Raw genomic sequence first — 19,296 nt, 5'->3', positions numbered from 1 at the left:
GGATTGAAATATCTAATGCTGTGAGAGAACAAACAGCTGCCTTGAATTAGTGTTTTCTTAACATAGCTTGGGACCATCAGAACTTTTATTACTGTGCGACCTTTCAGCAAGCCAATTGTGAAGAATCATTGTATTTGTTCAGCTGAGTAATAAGAACTCCTTTGTTTATTAACCTATAAATTACCACAGCTACAGTTTCTCTTGACAAGAGCCAAGGTAAAATATATCTGTGCTTTATCTATTTGGTTTCCTGGAGATGAGTCATATTCTCAACCATTTAGTGAAATTGGGAAATATATTGATTTTGGCTTGCAGTTCAGCTCCACTCTGGTCCAGATTTCCTTCACTTTCATTTTATTGCATCTGAGATGATGGGTGATCTCATTACCAAATTGCACTCACTCTTGCAAATCATCTGAGATTTGGTTGCCACCAGACACCTACTGTAGCTGTGCTTACATTCTGCTGACACAGGAAAATTGGTCAAGGCTGCTAAATGTACATGTGTTTGCATTTTGATATAATGACTAGTGGAAATACGAAGTCATTTAACTGTCTCTATCTATTTAAGTTTCATTTAGGAGGGTTTCTGCTTTAAATCATACGCACCCAAGGTTTGAATGCCTGGACAATGAGTTGAAGTCTGGGGCTGTAAAAGAAGAACTATTCAGAGTGAGATGTTCTGTGAGCTGCTTTACAGTGCAAGTGGTGTAGACCAGTGATTCACAAACTCTTTGTTATTCAGAAAGATCCTTCCCAAGGCTGATTTCCCCTCACTTGGATCCCCTTAGCTTCTGACAGGAACTACAGAGCTTGGATCGCTTACATGAAAGTAATGGTGCAATAGAGTTGTGGAGATCACTTTCAAGAACAAGCTGTCTTATGCTGTGCTAGCAGCTATTTGCCTTCCAAATCCCCTCACTTTTCATCTTTGTGGGGGATTTTTTGTGTTTGCTTTGTTTTGCTTTGTTTTGTTTTGTTTTGTTTTGTTTTTTTTGATAAGTGTTGAACATCACATAATATAATCTCAGATACTGTCACAGTATCGCATTACCCTTATTTTCCAGGTTTTTCCTTACAAGTGTATTTGGAAATCTTTATTCACCTTTTATCCACCCACCGTTATTCTTTTGGCATTAGATTTGCTTCCAGGTGAGTGTGCCCATAGGATGACAGCACTCACTCATTTGAGGGATACTGAAAAACTGGCTTTTTCTCTATTTAATATATCACAAAGTTCCTGGAAACTGGAGTAGAGTTTTGAACATGGCTGAAGTTTTGAAAGTTGAAGTTGTGTAAACATCAGCCCAAATGAAGGCTGCTGCTGCCCAGGGGGCTCTGCCATATCGTGTTTGTGTTATTTGGGGGGAAAATAAAATCAGTGAATTTACTGCTTTTTTAGCATGCAGACTCTGTGTTTTCTACAGCTTAAGTGGCCCAAGCCACCATGTATGACAATATATCAAATGTGAGATGATGCATTGCTTTATGACATACTCACCTCAAGTCTTTCCTGGATATGCCCATCTTCTTTAACTTCAGCTTTTGGTGCCATGAAGTAGGCAATAACGTAGCCTTCTTGTCTGATGGATTATACAAACTGCCAGCCAAGAAAGACTGCCATATGATAACCTGTTTTCTTTTCCTCTAAATCTTTGTTGCGTTTCCCACAGGAACAATAATACCTGCTGATGAAAGAGAGAAAGCTGACAAATGAAATCTTCCACACTGTTGTAGTGAGCAGATGTAATTTCCTACAAATCAGGGTCAGCTACACGTGTTGATGGTTCCTCTTTATTTCTCCTAGGGAAAACTCATTTTCCTGCCCCACAGGGAACTGAATGGCTCTGAGTAGGGTGATGCATGATGTAGGGATAAAAAACAAAGCAACTGAAAATCCCTATTTCTTACAGACAATTTAATGGATCAGTCAGTGAAAATGATGGCACAAAAGGGAAATTACTATGTAGAATATTGCGGCAAAGTCGATTTTGGAGCTTTGTAAATCACAAGCTAAATTTAGGGCAGTGCACGGGCAGTCAGGATTTCTTGTGCATCTGTGAATTGAACTCAACAACTTTCTGGCTTCATTGGAATAATTTGACACCCACACAGGTAGAAATTAGGCTTTGAGCCAACATAGCAAAGAACTTGCATGTGCACTCTGGGTACTGATTTTTCAAAAGCACATCTTAAAATAGCAGAAAATGTTGCTGTTTAAATAAATGAACAAATACAAACTTGATAGATTAATTACATACATTTGGAATTTGATTCTTTAGTCAAAACAGTGCACATTTCATGTCTACAGGTAATGTGAATGTCTCTGAAGTAAAGCTCTTTGACTAAATATAAAATGCAAGACATGGAGTTTCTTCCTAGCTGTGAATGCAGGTGGAAACTCCAACTGCATCTTAAGTGTGTGTTAGATGAAACCAACTGCATCTTCACCTCATTCCCTGAGCTCTGAGTTTTGCATGAAAGAAATACAAACAAGTGGAGCAGAAGAGAGCTGCAGCGTGACCCAGCGAAGTCCATAACTCTGTGTAGAAATTAGAAAATACCATAGGATCATACTGTAGAATCATATCCTGGGGTTGGGAGGGACCTTAAAGGTCTTTATGTTTAACTTCAGACCTCCTTGACTGTGCTTTATGGTTTTGCTATGAAGCGTTTGCATAGCGGAATAGTTGTTGGTTTTTTTTTTAATCAAATCTTGGAAATGAGAGTCCTTTGCCATCTGAATATCCACATATAAATACTTTCCAAGTTTTTATTCCTTATTAATAGCTTCTGCAGTAAGAACTTTCTCTCTGACAATTTCTGTCATTAAGTTTCTTATTCTGGGATTTATTCCTGCTCACTGATTCAGCCTGAGACAATGTTGGGCAAAATACCTTTTTACTGGTTGGTCTGAGGCATTGTCTGATGAGTGACAACAGAAATCTTTGTATTGAAGCACTCCTTCCACAAGCGCATTCTTTCTTTGCAGGTGCTTGGCTGGATCCGGAATGGTGAATCAATGCTGAATGCAAGCCTCGTCAATGCGAGCTCCCTCTCTGAGGCTGAGCAGCTCCAGCGAGAGCATGAGCAATTTCAACTGGCCATAGAGGTAACATGAGCAAATTAATTTGATTTCTTCTTCCCAGGTGAACAGCATGTAAGAGGTTACCTCTTGGGCATCAGTCATGGCTTGCTTGAGGAAGGGAGGGATAAAAACTTCAGAAAATTGACTTTGCATTAAAACCATAATGCAGCCAGAGGTTAAGAGTGCAATAAATTATTTATCATCTGCAGCTATTTTTTTCTGCTGTCAGGTATCAGCCTCTCCATTCATGAAAATGACACCCATCTTCTGATCATTTCTTTGGTAAAAAGCCATAACATTAAAATTCACAAAGTGATCTGTAGGCAGGAGAAGTTCATGGAGTCATTCTCCATGATGTGCTGATCATTTCAGAACATTCATTTGTGAGCATCTTTGATACTGGGTAATGCTCTCATTGGGAGATGACTGATTCAACTGTTCTGTTTTTGATGTTCATTCAAACTCCCCCATCCTCAAATAATCCTTTCTCTTTAAGCATGAGGTAGGAAGGGCTGAACTGAGCTGAACTGAGCTCATGGCCCTGCTTGCCCTGGAGTAGCACATCTGTTCAAGCTGGCCCTCGACAATCAGTTCTCTCACTCGTGCTGTAGGGACATGGCAGGAAGAATAGCGCCTTCTCTCAGCTCCTTTGCTTTGGATGAGAATGTAGTGGAATATTACTACCTCACCTCAGCAAGGGACTGCGGTGAATCACAGAATTGTAGAACCATTAAAGTTAGAAAAGACCTCTAAGATCATCTAGTCCAACTGTCCACCCATCACTACTAAGCCCACAGAGCTCATGGTTTGCATCACCACTTTAAACACTTCAGTATGAACATGCTATACACTTGCAGGGTGTAGGTACATGAGAGGGCACATTGCTTCCTCCTGTTCTTGTTTAGCACGGTGTAAGTGGTTCCCCATTTTTCTGTTAATTGCTACAAAGCAAAGAATTGTTTGGCAAATCCCCTTCTGTGGTTTGAAAAGCTAAATCAAAACTAAACCAAACTTGAAGCTATGAAAATAATATTCCCATAGTGGAGATTTTAAGAGGTGAGCAAAACATGAAGACTCCTTATGTCTACTGGTAAACTTCAAAGCAGTCAATATGCATTATAACATAGTAAGTATAGATGTTAGCAAATTACCCACTTTCATCCAGCTCCAGTCAGTCAGGAAGGAGCAGCTGTGGCAGCTCCTAAAGGGAAAAGGAAGGGATTTCCTATCAATGCTGTATGAGCTGGTAGGTACACGCCATGCTGACTGCAGCCACTGCCAGACAGCAGTGGGGGACAAGATACCCAGCAGCTGTGTTGTTGCAGCTTGCTACTGTTGGGGAAGGGCTTGGGTCTGTTGGGAAATGCAGAGGGAGAAGTGGGCTACAGCACCATGAGGGGAAAATAAGTTTTCAAAGGGAGAAAACACTAGATTAAATATTTAAACTGTTCAGAGCTCAATATGGGGAAGTGATCAGCAAAGCACACAGGGCAGACAGTCCTCTAAAGGCATGCTAGATGTGGAATTGATTTACAGTTAAAATCCTTTAAAGTCTATTTAAAACAAGTATTACGACTCTAACATCAGTACAGCAGCTGGATATTAAATTTAACCAGTTGTTCTTGAACATCTCCCTAAATATTTCTGCCAAGTATTAATCCTTTTTTTTTGCTAATAGCTTTCCTTACATTGCATAATTCACCAGTGTATCACCAGATGATTTCAAGTGTCTTTCAGGGTTCAAGGATTAGATCATAAATGTATCACATGAGAATTTATCAGCAGCAGTTACCACTGAGATGCAGAACAGAGGAGACTTTGGGAGATTTTAGTGCTTCTGTTCAGAAGATTAAAATCAAATACTGGACTAAACCTCAACACGATTACTTGGGGGCTGTGAAAGGCTGGAGGCTATTTTCCCCTCAGCAACCTATGAAGGAAGCTGTAACCACCATTTGGTTAACTCAGAGATGCTGATGCAGGCTAGGGAATGGGACAGATCACTCAGTCCTGCCTGTAAGCCCTGCTGCCCATGCATGCAGACTACCTGGCAAGAATCAAACTGGGGTGATTAGGCCTAGAGTTTACCAGCTCACTGGGGTCTGCCTTTACTTATGCAGTGTGTGTGTGATGCAGTCAGCACTGAACACAAGTGGGGTGGGAGCTCAGTACTGTCGCTGCCTAAACTGGGGCTGTCCAAAGGGATCCACCAGGATTCCCATCCTCACCCAGGCTGTTGTCCTAGGAGTAATGGCTGCCCAGTGCAGCTAACCCATCTCGGCCAGTGCTGCTTGTGCCAAGCTTTAATTGCAAATGTACGTGAATAACTGAAGCTAGAATGCTTTGCAGAAATGAACTGTTAACTGGAGATAACCAGAAATGTTTCACTCTCTCACATCTCCATGCTCACACCTCACTTCACCTTTCTACCATAAATCTGGCACATCTGTACAACCTGTCTCTCCTCTCATCGTGCACAGTCCCTCTTTCATGCCACTTCCTTACAGAAGACACACCAGAGTGCCCTGCAGGTCCAGCAGAAAGCCGAAGTGCTGCTGCAGGCTGGGCATTATGATGCTGATGCTATCAGAGAATGTGCTGAAAAGGTGGCCCTGCACTGGCAACAGCTGATGCTGAAGATGGAGGACAGGCTGAAGCTGGTCAATGCGTCAGTGGCCTTCTACAAAACCTCTGAGCAGGTGAGCAGTGCTGTGCGATTGCTTACAGTCTATAGGACCTTTCTGTCAACTTACCAGGGAAAATGTGGTCCTCAGGTACCCTCAGCCAGCAAACACCAATGTGAATGCATTCCTACATGGCAGAGGTGGATGTGGGCTTTCTACTCTGACCACAAGTGCAGAGGGTCTTTCGCTGGCCGTGGATCTCACAACATTAGCAAAATGAATTGAAATGACATTCACTCCAGTGGCATAGAAAACAGTGCTCATCCACACAAGGAAACTGAAGGTTGCACTGGTCAAAATTGTGTTTCAACAAGACAAATTGAAGTATACAGTAATTTTCATCTTTAAGTTTTCATTGAAACAGTATGGAAGCCATATATTTATTGACGTGTTTACCCCTAAATTGTCCACTTTCCAAAGGGAAGGATTTCTGAAATCCTACCATTTCAGTTTCAAGTCCTCATGGCATCAGAGTTCATTTTAAGGAATGTAAATCTTCATTTCCTTGAGATCTCTTTGCCATCAATCACTTATTTTGTGAGCAGCAATAGCCAATGTTTTCATTAGTAGTAAGACACCACCATGCCTAAAAAGATGCCAAGACATGAAGTGGTTTCTCTTAAATCCATCTGCAGCACAGATAATTACAGCAGTAACCACTGAATGCAGACATAACTTTACTTCATTCCAGGCATCCATGAACTGTAAAACACATTACAATTGGCTGCTGGTACAGTAGGATTATTTATGCATCGCATAAACTGATGCAACTTTACTGTAGTCAGTAGTGAGAATTAATGTTGTAGTATGGATTCTCAACTAGCCTGTAATTTACTGCAGCTGGGCAGTCTGTTAGTGTGGACACTGCAGGAACCTGTGCTTTAATAAAAAGAAGCATTGGCTTTCATTTAAATTTCTATTGTTATCAACATGCAGTTAGTTCCTCAATTTGACAACCAGATTTGGAAAGTTTTTTTAACAGAGCTAAAGATGTCATTGAGGACTGAGATAATGTTTCCATAACATCGATGCAGGAAAAGATCCTTGGGCCACTTATTGGTGTCGTTTGTTTAATGCATTTTTAAGAGTGCTTAAAATTAATTTGTTCCTTATAATGAATGTCTTTCCCTGTGAAGGGTTTCAAATAGATTTACAGTCCCTGATGCACTCAGGATTGAAAAGAATTACAGCTGTTGGAGGATTGTGAGAAATGAAAACCATTAAGGGATTCATTAGTGCTTTAGACAGTCAAATGTGCTGGCCAAAATATGCAGAGCCAGTGATTTATCAGTTTGGTCTCTTTTCCTATTTCCAAGTCGTAGACAAGCATACTGTAGTGCCTACCAGTTCGTTGATGAGTTGTGTCTGTTCAGCAAATGGCTGGGGCAAAGATCATTCAGTCTTGAGTGCTCATAAACTTGCTGCTTTCTCTCGGGCTCCATGATCTGTGACCCTTAGCAGTATGATCCCTGACAGGATGGCAGTAATTCATTGGATCCTGAGTTCTTTGAGTACCTGGAAATGCGGCTAGAATAGTAGCCAGAGAGTCTGTCCCAACCAGCCAAACTTCTTCATGCCTGTCCTCCCCAAGAGCACTATGCTCTACTTATAACTGATGCAGCCCTCTCTATTAGATAGTCCCATTTCTCTCTAACTTAATTAACCAAAGTGATCACAGACTACCAAGGTTCTCAAGAGCCAAAAAATTAAATGGAAATGCTTTTCTGTGCATAAATAATGTGGGGCATTTGCTCTGCAGTATGGGTGATCCTGGAGTCTCTTCCAAACTATGCTCTTAAGCACATGGGATCCTCTGAATTATAACCTGTGTTCATATCAAGGTTGTAGGAGTGAGCAAGAAGAGGGTGAACATGGTTAGCTGGACCCCCAGCAATAACTGAGTGGATGTTGACTAACCCCAGAAGAGAAGGGAGAAGTTTCTAGTGCGCAGGAAAATTTTTGCTTTTTTTCCTGTGTCTGCACAGGGCACGGAGAGTTGCCCTAAATATCTGCAGTGCCTTGTCCAAGCCTGCTGCACACAGCTTTCAGACTGCACTTGTTCCCATTACTGGACCAAGATAGAAGATCCTTTTGTAAGCCCTTTACAGTGGAACACCTGCATCCACCTGGGTTTCGATGCTGATTTAATGTCTATTGTTATCCATAAGTCTTTGCAAAAGCTGTATAAGGAGTAGCTAAGATGCAGCTGAACAGAATTAGTTCCAGCTTCAGACCTGTTTCAGGAAAACATTCAAGCATATGTTTTTCTTTAAGTGGGTGCTAAGTTCCTTGACTTGGTGGGATTTAAACAGACCTAAAGCACCCTTCAGGAACTGGGATTGTGCTCTGAATGATCCACTGGGACCAGACTGACCCCTGCAACCTTTTGAGCTTCCCTCCTTTCTCCTTTAGAAAAGAAGAAGGATTTATCACCTCTAAGCCAGATGAATTGCATCTCAAATGGTACAGATTGCTGTGGGCAAGAATAACTAGTAGATCATTCTGTCCAGGGCCCACTTCATAGCATTTTACCCATATACCATGGCCGATAGTCTAAAATGTTTAGTTTATTTTTTGGTTCATAGACTTTTACTGACTGTGTTTCTCCTTGTTATGACTGTGGATAACTGAATTGCTGTGCTCTGGGTATGTTTCAGGTGTGCAGTGTATTAGAGAGCCTGGAGCAAGAATACAGACGTGATGAAGACTGGTGTGGAGGTCGAGATAAACTTGGGCCAGCAGCTGAGATAGACCACGTCATCCCTCTGATCAGCAAGCATCTGGAGCAGAAGGAGGCTTTTCTCAAGGTCTCAGCTTAGTTCCACAATAAATCAGAAAATCTCCCCATTAGGTAGTCAATTTAGAGCACTGTTGGTGAGTTTGAGATGAAGCTCTGAGGCATAATTCCAGTTCAGTTACTGGCTGTCTGTCTGAGCCCTAGGCTAATTCCACACTGTTATAATAGTGGTGATAAGCATTATTGTCAATGTTTATCTCTGAGAGATGTCATCAGGACTAATTAGTGATATTTGCATTGCACTTGGAGGATGCTATTTATTATGTTGGTTCAAAGCATTTATTCTCAATGTTGCATTATAAATGACAGGATTTTGGTGCCGCCTTATACAAATCATTCAGAATGTCAAATTCTGTCCTCCAAGCCAGTAAGTGCAGAACTGCTAACACCTGAAGCCATTGTGACTCTATAGGGCAGCACTAGGCTGGAGACTGACCTCTCCTCCTGCCTTCCAGGTGCTGCTCTGTAAGAACAGCAGAGCCAACACTGATAACTCATCTGACAGGCAGCCTCACACCTTCCACTAAAAGCGATACACAACATGAAACTACTCTGGCTTAAGAAACAGTTCCTCTAGACTGCGCTTTTGGAAGCAGTGGATGCTCTTTTTGAGAGAGGGGTTAGCTCTGGTTAAACTGAAGATGTAGGGGAGGTGCTTGTTCTTTAAAACCAGATACTTGATTAATGTCATTAATTTGCCTTAAGATATGAAATCAACTGCTGAATCCAAAATGACTCATGTATTTTAATACATTCATGAGGCTGTAAGTTTCTTATCTGAGTTTGTTGACTCTTAGAGGAAGCTCCTCCATTTGAAAGAGGCATACATCTCCCTGCAAAATAGGCAGAGCTTGAGTATCTTTTGCTTTCTTTCTTTGTCTTTACTAACTCTTCTTGACGGGGGCCATTTTCCTTAGGCTTGCACACTGGCTCGAAGGAACGCCGAGGTATTCCTCAAGTACATCCACAGGAACAATGTCAGCATGCCCGGAGTTGCAAGCCATACACGGGGGCCTGAGCAGCAAGTGAAAGGTTGGTGCACTGGTGTATGACAGCACTGGAGCTCTTCTTTGCTTCTCCCTGTACTAAGTTCCAAAAATGAAAAAAAGAACCTCAAGCTTATTTGGCCATAGGATTTTGTCCCTGGAATCACCCTCCCACATCACACCATCTACCTGTGGGTAGTTTCCTTTGGTCAAAAGAGCACTGTTTACCATCAAACTATACATCTGAGATGTTTGAAGTGTTTCCACTTCTCTGCTAAATTAAACATTTGTTAATCTGTGCCTTAGCAATGCTGTAAGGCTCTGATAAGAGTGAGCGAAGCAAATCCGCAGAACTAAAGCACTGTATTATTATTATTGGCTGGCTTACAAGCTGCAGGAAGAGACAGGTTAATAGCAGTGCAGCCATTATAACATGTGGGAGGGATGGGAACTGCAGTTACATACAGAAGATGAAAATGGTGCTACTGAAAATACTATTTTTCTTCCTTTCTATTAATACCAGCTCTGCAGTGTTATTCTGACTTTGGTCTGTTTTTCCCCTACTACTGTGTCAAATATTTTTTGGAGTTGCTGTGAACTTCCATTCCCTGCAGCTGAAAATCGTGGGAAAATTATTTGAACACTTCTTCAGCGAGTCCCTATGTATGTGTTTGATATAAGCTTCAGTGTTCTTCACTGCTCTTGTTTGGAAGTATTTGCATATTAGTCTTGTTGTAAGTCAGATGTGTAACTCACTTGCTTAGTGAGCCTATCAACAGAAAATCTTTGGAGTGGACACTTTAGTTCAGAATAAAAGCACTGCTTAATAGGACACTTACAGCACGTCTAGAGCTAAGACATCAATATAGAACAAAAGTAGCTTTATTTGACCCAAACTATTTATACAGGGAACTGATCAGTATATTCAGAAAGGGCTTCAGGGAAGAGAGATTATTTACAAGGTGCTGTAAATGCTCATAATAACTCACTGTAAAGGATCGATGAGCCAGACCCGTTATTTTAATACAAAATAGTGTGGCTGCTGCACAGACTGCGTGAGCCTCTGCCCCCTCTAGTGGATGCCACAGTAGCGTATCCTCCTATACCAGATAACCCTGCAACACCACTTTTTCATTACTGCTTTTTTAGAACAATTCCTTTGAATCAATACTTGTTTTAATATATACGATCTCAGGGGTGCTGTTCTTGGGAGTGCAGTCCAGGCAGGGTGAGTGAATTCAGGTTTTTTATGGCTTATTTCTGTATGCATACACAGAATCACTAACCATGCAGTTCCTTTGCCCTACAGCCATCCTGAATGAGTTGCTGCAGAGGGAGAACCGGGTCCTTCACTTCTGGACCCTGAAGAAGCGGAGATTAGATCAGTGCCAGCAGTACGTTGTCTTTGAGCGCAGTGCCAAGCAGGTAAAAAACCCCACTGCCTTTCTGTGCTGGCAGCGTGTAAATATGTTTTATTTTATTGAGCTCTAATTGAATGAGAAGACTGCCTTCTCTCTCTTCAGATTTTTCTTTCTGAAGATAGAATCCCCTACACGCCTTTTTCTCCTAGGAAACATCACCTTTTGTGTCCTTTCCCATCTGCTTTAATTATTGTGTTCTTTTTATGTCTTCCTAGAAAGCACTTTAATACACACAATATTATGGCTCATTGTTCTGATATCCATTATGTGGCAGATTATTTTGTTGGAGGATTAGTTCTTGAAATATAAATAATATTTGTTTTGGTTCTTTTCTTTTCCTTTTTCCTTTTGACATTCACAGGCCCTGGACTGGATCCAAGAGACAGGCGAATATTACCTCTCTACTCACAACTCCACAGGGGAATCAGCAGAAGAAACTCAGGAACTCTTGAAGGAATATGGGGAATTCAGAGTACCTGCGAAGGTAAGGAATGATACTAATCTAATTGTGACCTCTGTCTGGTCTATGTTTATGGCCCTATCAATGCCTTAAATCTTTGTGATAACATTCTCTTGATTTTGAATTTTCATCCTGAAACTCCTAACCCAAAGACAAATGTCTTTTGTCAACTGTGACTTTTCATTTTTAGCAAGGCATGGGTACAAAATTGAGGTAGTCTCCCCCTCGGCCTGTACTGGTTATGGAGCATTTTGCACTGATCAGAATGAAGAGAAACTCCATTTGCATGTAGGGCACAGCATCCTAATGGAACATAGCCAAATTCTGTCCTCAGACAATCTTACAAGAATGATGTGGAGTGCCTAATTAATGTTATATCCATGGTCATCTTGAATCCCCTCTTTCTTCCTTTTAACCTGGAGAGGTTCAGGGGATTCTCATCATGTCATATAAATGCCTGAAGGGAAGATGCAAAGATGACAGAGCCAAGCTCCTTTCAGAGGTGCCCAGGAGCAGAACAAGAGGCCTCTGAAACAGAGGGGGTTTCTTCCAACTATCAGGAATCACTTCTGTGCTATGAGAATGGCTGAGCACTGGTACAGTTTGCCCAGATAGGTTGTGGTTTCTCCTTGGAGGTCTGCAGAAGTCACCAGGACGTGGTCCTGGGCAGCCTGCACCAGATGAGCCTGCCTGCACAGGGATTGGACCAGGTGAACCCAGAGGTCCCTTCCAATCTCAACTGTTTTGTGATTCTGTCATCACAATCACCATTTGTTTCATTAATTCCAGCTGGACTGATTATAGACGATCATTTATCTTTTTCCACTGATCCCAGTGAAGTACTTTAAATAAATGGGTTTGTAAACTCAAGGGTGAGCATAAAGCAAAGCTGCATTACCAAGAATCTATTAATTTATATGGAACAATTCTCAGAAATCTGATGGGGTTTACAGAGTTGGTCCTGCTTCAGACAAATTAATTCAAACCATAGGTAATTCACAGACAGTGAACTCACAGGGGTATTAACAGTCACTGATAAGGATCTAAACTGCAAAGTCAGGCTGCAGCAGGACCACAGCTTCACTGTCATGTAGCTTCATTTTCCTGTGTCCTGAAATTGATCTTCTGTAATCCTTAAATTCCTCATTAGGCTGTCCATGCTTGCTTGGGTTGGATTCACAGGCTTTATCTTCTTGTTGTCCTTTTCCTTTTTCCTGAGTTTGCACATCTGTGAAGAAAAAAATAAAAAGAGATAAATAGTAGTGGGCTGAAATTAATTTAATCAGACAGGCACCATGCAACATTTCTCAAACAGAACTTCTCCAACTGTCAGCTATCTACAGTCATTCCAATTATCATTCAGTTTGGATCAGGCAAATCCCATTGTGTCCTGGAGCATCCAAACTACTCATGATGTAACCTAGAATTAAGTTTTATACCTTGATCCTTACTGACCGTTAATGGCCATTCCTTCCACTTACACAACTAGTCCTGCTCCCTTGAGCTGTGTTACATCTCTCTTGGACTGCTGACCTATAATTTTTCCAAAGCCATGTGCAACCTGGTAAATGTGAGTCACTTCCAGATGATGATATTCTCAAAGTAAGCTGTAACTGAAAGCCTTCCTGATCCCAGTACCTTTCTGGCCAAAGCAAATGTTTGGATAGCAAATACAGTAGTAGCATTTGGGAATGAGACACCCTTTTATTTGACGGGAAGTCAGATTTTTACTCCTTAACTAACTTAACTCCTTTACTACTTATAAGCAAATCTTAACTACTTACCTGATTTGTTAGGATGGCCTCTGATTCTCCTGTTATTTTGTCATTGAAATTTCAATGAGGTTTCAAACAGGAAACTAAACTTGGGAAAACAAGGATTTGACATGTACTTGTCCATTTGTAGTCATTGTAGTCAGATTGCTGGTAACATCAGGCACTTGACAGCATGTCTTATGTCTGGTAAAGGGGATAATTCTCCCCATCTGAAGAGCAGCACATCACTATGTCAAGGGACCCAATTGATTCTCCTTTCACTTTTGAGGATTAGCATGTGTACTACAGCTGGAGTTCAATCTGTACAATTGGTAACTCTTTCTATAAGCATTTTGCGCTTTATCTGGCTTAAACACAGTTCAGGCACCCTCAGTAGATTTGGAATCTGTGCTAAAATTTATGACTACCCGCTGTGCCAGGTTTGCACAAAGTTCCTCTGTATGGAAAGCCATGATGACTAGGAGGCAATCAGACCCAAATGAAATAGAAAAGACCTCTGGAAGATGATGGAGGCTCAGTGTATGTTTTGGAGTTCAGGCATCTTTTACTTCATAATGTTCCAACTGGCACTACGTTTCTGATGCAGAGAGTAGTGATTCAAACTCCCTTCCTGGCCTGATGCAGTGTGTTAATGACCTGCCTGCACAGGTCTGCAGAACCACCTAGGTACAGATTCAGAGTAACGTGGTGTATTTTATGAGGTGTAATTTTAAAATCCTGTCTTCTACCCCAAGGCTTAAAATACCCCTAAAAAGCTTTTTGTTATGAGGAGATGTCTCTAACTACCAGCATGTTTTGTGTTTGCGTGTGGTTTCAAATGACTTGACTTTCTATATCTCCTGCAGCTACATAAGTGTCCTTATGAAAATGTCATTCCTTTCATGTTTTACTGGGCAAAGTTTAAAGCATCTGATTCTGCATGATCTGAAGTACAGATGCTGTTTAATAACATATATAAAACTGTGAGCTCTTTCTGATTGCTGTGTGAAATAAAAGTGAAGGAAATAATGATAGTGTAACATAACCGAGGACCATATTTTGGGCAGCAAACAAAGGAGAAAGTGAAGCTCCTCATCCAGTTGGCTGACAGCTTTGTAGAAAAAGGACATATACACGCCACTGAAATCAGGAAGTGGGTCACCACCGTTGACAAACGCTACCGTGACTTCTCTCTCAGGATGGGGAAATACCGCTACTCCCTAGAGAAAGCCCTTGGAATCAATACAGAGGTACTGTAAGTCCATGTCCTTCTGAGGTTTCGTACCAAATCTGAAAGTCACAGAGGGAAGAGAAGGCTATGAAATGAATGTTGCCAGTTATCGTGTGTCTATTAGAACCTCTTAAAATTTAATCAGCCTCAGGTCTGCTCTTTTTGATGATAAAGAGGTTTTTGTGACATATTGGTGATAGGAGTAGGAGACAGATGGAGATCAGAGATAATTTCCGAACAACTGGTTGCACTATTCTCTAGGAGAACATCCAGCTACTGTGAAGGAAGGGGGAATGCATTATTTGAATAAAAGTCTATATTAATTTTAGCATGAGACATAAATATTACTTCTGTGCCATTATGTTGAATTAGAGCCAGGCTTTGACTGTAAGTTTCCATTCTCTCATCCTTTAAATGAATGAAGAATTGGTCACCAACCTCATCTCTAACCTCTGCTAAGTGAAACAGAGCAAAAGACTCATAAAAATATGAACCCCCTGCAATTTCCTGGCCACAAAAACAGTTGAAAACCTGTCGATCGGTCACCCTCAAAGTAAAGTATCAAAGATGAATAAATTCCCTCACACCCTGAAGATAAATGTACTCTTCCTTGTTGAGCCTCTGGTTTACACGGTTACTGACCACTTCCTTTTATCCCTTCTTATGCATTTAATCTCCCAGCCACAATGCATTTTACACAACAGTAGGCTTGCAATGGACTTAAAGTCTGCTCTGTTATTGTTTCTAGGATAACAAGGACCTTGAATTAGATATTATTCCAGCAAGTCTTTCAGACCGGGAGGTAAAGCTGCGAGATGCAAATCATGAAGTCAATGAAGAAAAAAGAAAGTCGGCCAGAAAGAAAGAGTATGTCCCAAAACTCACTGAGAGTGCCATGACACATTATCTAAAAGTGATTCTATGATATCTGCATGACCAGAATGGGCTGACAGCCCTTAACTTCTTCCAGCTGTGGAGCTCTTGAGATATGCATACAGTTATACAGCAAAAGCTGTGGCAAGAGAATCTCCGAACATACAGTTTGAATTTCTTTTGGTTTTAATCAGAGATCAGAGATTACTTTTAGAAAGGGAAAGGAGGGAGATGAGGACTTTGATCAGCTCTAGATGTCATTGAGATGCTTCATTATCGTGATTTCTTTCTGGCTGTATGTGACAGCTAAAATGAATGGGATGACTTTCTCATATCTGTGAAGTAGTCAGTAGCATTTCTCCTTCAGAGGGCAATGGTTATTAAAACATTGAGCATTAGAACATTGGGACACCCAGCCTGAGACAATATAAATGTGGCTGCTGGAGTTCCCACTGGTTTGGATACCAAGTTGTTGTAACCTCCTCAAATTAGTGATGTCTGCCAATCCCATCAGTGTTGCTGCTGAAATTCAGGTTTCAGGGTGACTTACGATTGCATATTAGTGAAGTTGCAAGTCTTGTCGAGGAATCTCAAGTCTTTTTTCAAGGAAAATAAAATTACTGAAAATCAGCTATTTAAGTTTGACAAGTAGACAGTAAATCACTCCTCAGTTTTGCAAAAATACAACTGAATAGAATTTTATGCAGATGAGTTGTTTAAAAAATAACCCTACAGGGGACTAGAGTATTAAGTGATATTTGTTTTGTTGAACTGAAGGGTGCAAAGTGAAGCAGCCGAAGGTTTAGAGTAGGAGTCTGTTGATTCATAAAGACAACAGGAAGATGCTGTGTTTTCATTACATTGTCTGTTATGCCCAGCACACCTGAAGTACTTTCTTTTTCCAGATTCATTATGGCCGAACTTCTTCAGACAGAGAAAGCTTATGTCAGGGACTTACATGAATGTTTAGAGGTAAGTTACAGCCTGGAGGGTGCCCAGTACTTTTAGGAAGGGCATGGTAACCTTTGCAGCAGTGGTGTGACAGTACCCACCATTGGTGCCTGACCACAGGGTCATGTCCTGCAGTGGGAGCTGAATGTGAGTAGAGGGAGCCTGTCACCCCACGGCAGAACTATGCCCTGTGCTCCCCACGTATACTTCTAAAGTCTGCTCCGCTGGGGCCACCTGAGTGTGTCTTTAATTGCTAAGCTGTGCTCATTGTGCAGAGAGTAAGAGCGACCTTCTGAATTCAGTAAAGAGCAGTTTGTGCATTGACCTGAAATCTGTTGGATTCTGGGCTTTCTTCAGTCATGCAGCATTTCCTTAAGAATTTAAATCTCTTACTTTGGATCATCTCAAGCTAGAGATCACCTCGAGCTAAAGGAAGAGCTGGATATGCACTGTCAAATACCTTACCTAGCTCTTCAGCAGGGTAGTTCTGAAAGAGACTGTGATATTCAGGGCAAAAGACAGTGTTTTTTTCTTTAGTGAAATCTGTCAGGTTTCACATTCCTGCAGTTCCAAATGGTTTTTCTGTGTCTGATGCTACTGAAGTGGCAAATCCAGTTTATCTTTCAGTTGTTTCTGCCTGCAGTTCTTGGACAACATCAGCTGGACAGCACAGACAGGTGCCATTGACATGTTTTTGCTTTTTCTCAGACAGCTTCTCAGCATTTAGCACTTCAAATTTCTCTGGGGAGCTTTTTGTGACATTGGAACATCTGGTTTTTTTACCTTATTTGTTTAATCTCGAAGCACATAGTTCCCTTGTCAGCCCATGCCTTTGGCAGATAAACAAGGAGATCTATTTTTTTGCATTGCATTTATTCTCAGAGCTAAGAACTGATGATGTCTTCCAGACTTATCTATGGGAAATGACAAGTGGAGTGGAAGAAATACCCCCTGGGATCCTTAATAAAGAACACATCATCTTTGGCAATATTCAGGAGATATACGACTTCCATAACAAGTAAGTTTTCCTAACATTTCTGTTGATGTTTGCTGACTAAGGAAACTAAAGGCATGTGTATACTTATACATCTATGTGGTGTTCACTGTGAATGCCTGCAGCAGAATGCACAACAGAATGCAAAGCAATTGATCCAGGTTTGCAAAATAATGTTTGATGTCTTGTTTTGCTTATTTTACAGCAGTGAATTGCATCTTTGTTTAAAGTTTGCCTATGGTTGATTAACAGTGTTGAAGTCATATTACACCAATGCTTTGTAGTCCCGTGAGTGCTTTCTGCCTCACAGCACAGTATTTGTGCTTTGCAGAAGAACTGGACACTGAGGCAGCAGGCCTTCAGCTTTACAGTTGATGAAGGGTGGTCTTCTTGGTGGATGCATCTAACTTTTAGCATTTCCTATGCACGAGCACATAACGAGTGATCTTTTTGAAGATTCACTGTCTGGTTCTTCCTAAACACGATGATTTCTACTAAGGATTGTTACATTTTCACTGTAGTTGAGTTGGGCACAGTTATGCACAAATAGTCTTGGCAAGGACACAGTTTGTCCATTGGCAGCACACTCGATTAGCCTCGTAATCAAGATACAACTACCAATCATTAACACTGATTTCATTGGTCATTTTGCTTCTCTTGGGTATTTGATTGTAACTAATGACATTGGTGTCTTCTTTTTTCAGCATTTTCCTGAAAGAACTCGAGAAATATGAGCAACTGCCTGAGGATGTGGGTCACTGCTTTGTCACCTGGGTAATGAAGCAGCTGCTTTTCTTTACTTATTCAAATTAATTCCTCTGGCACAGACAGAAACAAGCTGAGAATTGGTGCAAAGGTTATTCCTTGGTGACAAGGGCTAATCAGTAACAAGAACTGCTTCCTCCGTTGCTCTCCCCTTCCTTAGCTCTTCGCATGAGCAGCAGCATGAAGGCTTTCTGGAGACCTGTTCTTCATCCTGCACTGACCAGCACAGTGCCTACCACTGCTGATTCAACAACCAGTTTAGAAGGATTTTGTCAAACCAGATGTGTATTTAGGGGTGACATTAATTCCTCTGCAAAGGGCCCTGAGAGGAATAAATCATAATCTACTCTCCTTAGGGAATTTTGTCATGCTCGAGGCTTTTACAGAGGCACAAACATCATCTTTTATCATCATTTTCCTTCAGAAATTAGTGTCAAACTGTTGAGCCACTTTACTCTCTCATTCCATTACTCACTGCCAGGAAGATTTCCAAGAAGGCTTTGAAATCTTGATACTAAGAGTCTTCATGGACACAGGAGGCTACAGTAGTTCATCTGTATGAAAACCATTCTCTTTTCAAGAAGTTTGCCAGGCAATTCAGCCATCTTCATGTTTTCTCTGCTGGTTTTACATGTTGTAAAGCTGGGAATTAATATTTTTGAAGTCACTATAGAACCTTTTTCATTTACCAAAATAGGAGCATACTTGGGTGGTTTCAAATGGGCTTTTGATTTGAAAACATGACACAAATACTGACGACATTGACACAGAAATATTATTTACAATGAAAAAGATATATCTGTATGAAAAATAGAAATGTTTCCATATAATTCTGTGTAGAATCTTCTTAATGATCTTTAAGGTCTTTTCCAACCTGAGCAATTCTATAATTCTGTTACGTGTTCAGTGCTGTGTGTGCTTATAGACATACACACAATACTGCACACCTAATTGCAGGGTCTTGTTATTTAGATCCTTGGTATGGAAAATGCTATACTATTCAGAGGAGTCCATCCTCTGCCTGCCTGCCCACCTCTCCCCAAGACCCACACTGAGCAATATGAAGCTGCTCTAAGGCAAAACACAGATGCTTTTAATTTCCTCTTAAAAATAAATAAATTAGGAAATGAAATGCAAAGCACTCATAGCACAACATAAAGTTTGAGCCATTAAAGTCTGAACCCAGGTAAGAAAGGCAAGTTTGAGCCAGACGTCACAGATCTGAGACAGTCTGAAGTCAGAAGTGTTGGGTCCAGCCAGCTTGAGCTGGGGAAGTCTCTTGCTCAGGGTTT

The 19,296-nt window shown here is 41.1% G+C and overlaps 1 protein-coding gene across 4 annotated transcripts in view; it reads left to right on the top strand.

The window, feature by feature from the left end:
- Positions 1 to 19,296, top strand: part of KALRN (kalirin RhoGEF kinase) — a 434,957-nt gene that overhangs the window by 297,116 nt on the left and 118,545 nt on the right. For 3 of the 4 annotated variants that reach the window (XM_032445880.1, XM_032445878.1, XM_032445879.1), the window contains exons 1-2: positions 17,133 to 17,263; positions 17,944 to 18,013. In XM_032445880.1, coding sequence (XP_032301771.1) covers positions 17,169 to 17,263; positions 17,944 to 18,013 — 165 coding nt within the window. In that variant the 5' untranslated portion in view covers positions 17,133 to 17,168. Of the gene's footprint in view, positions 1 to 2,992; positions 3,113 to 5,568; positions 5,788 to 8,429; positions 8,580 to 9,486; positions 9,602 to 10,864; positions 10,981 to 11,337; positions 11,461 to 14,257; positions 14,441 to 15,169; positions 15,289 to 16,199; positions 16,267 to 17,132; positions 17,264 to 17,943; positions 18,014 to 19,296 lie in introns of those variants that run through there. The other variant, XM_032445881.1, reaches the window with a different exon arrangement.

This window comes from Coturnix japonica, chromosome 7 (genome assembly GCF_001577835.2).
Source record: "Coturnix japonica isolate 7356 chromosome 7, Coturnix japonica 2.1, whole genome shotgun sequence".
Lineage (NCBI taxonomy): Eukaryota > Metazoa > Chordata > Aves > Galliformes > Phasianidae > Coturnix > Coturnix japonica.
The sequence above is the reverse complement of the archived record's forward strand: the minus strand, read 5'-3'. Positions and strand labels throughout refer to the sequence as shown.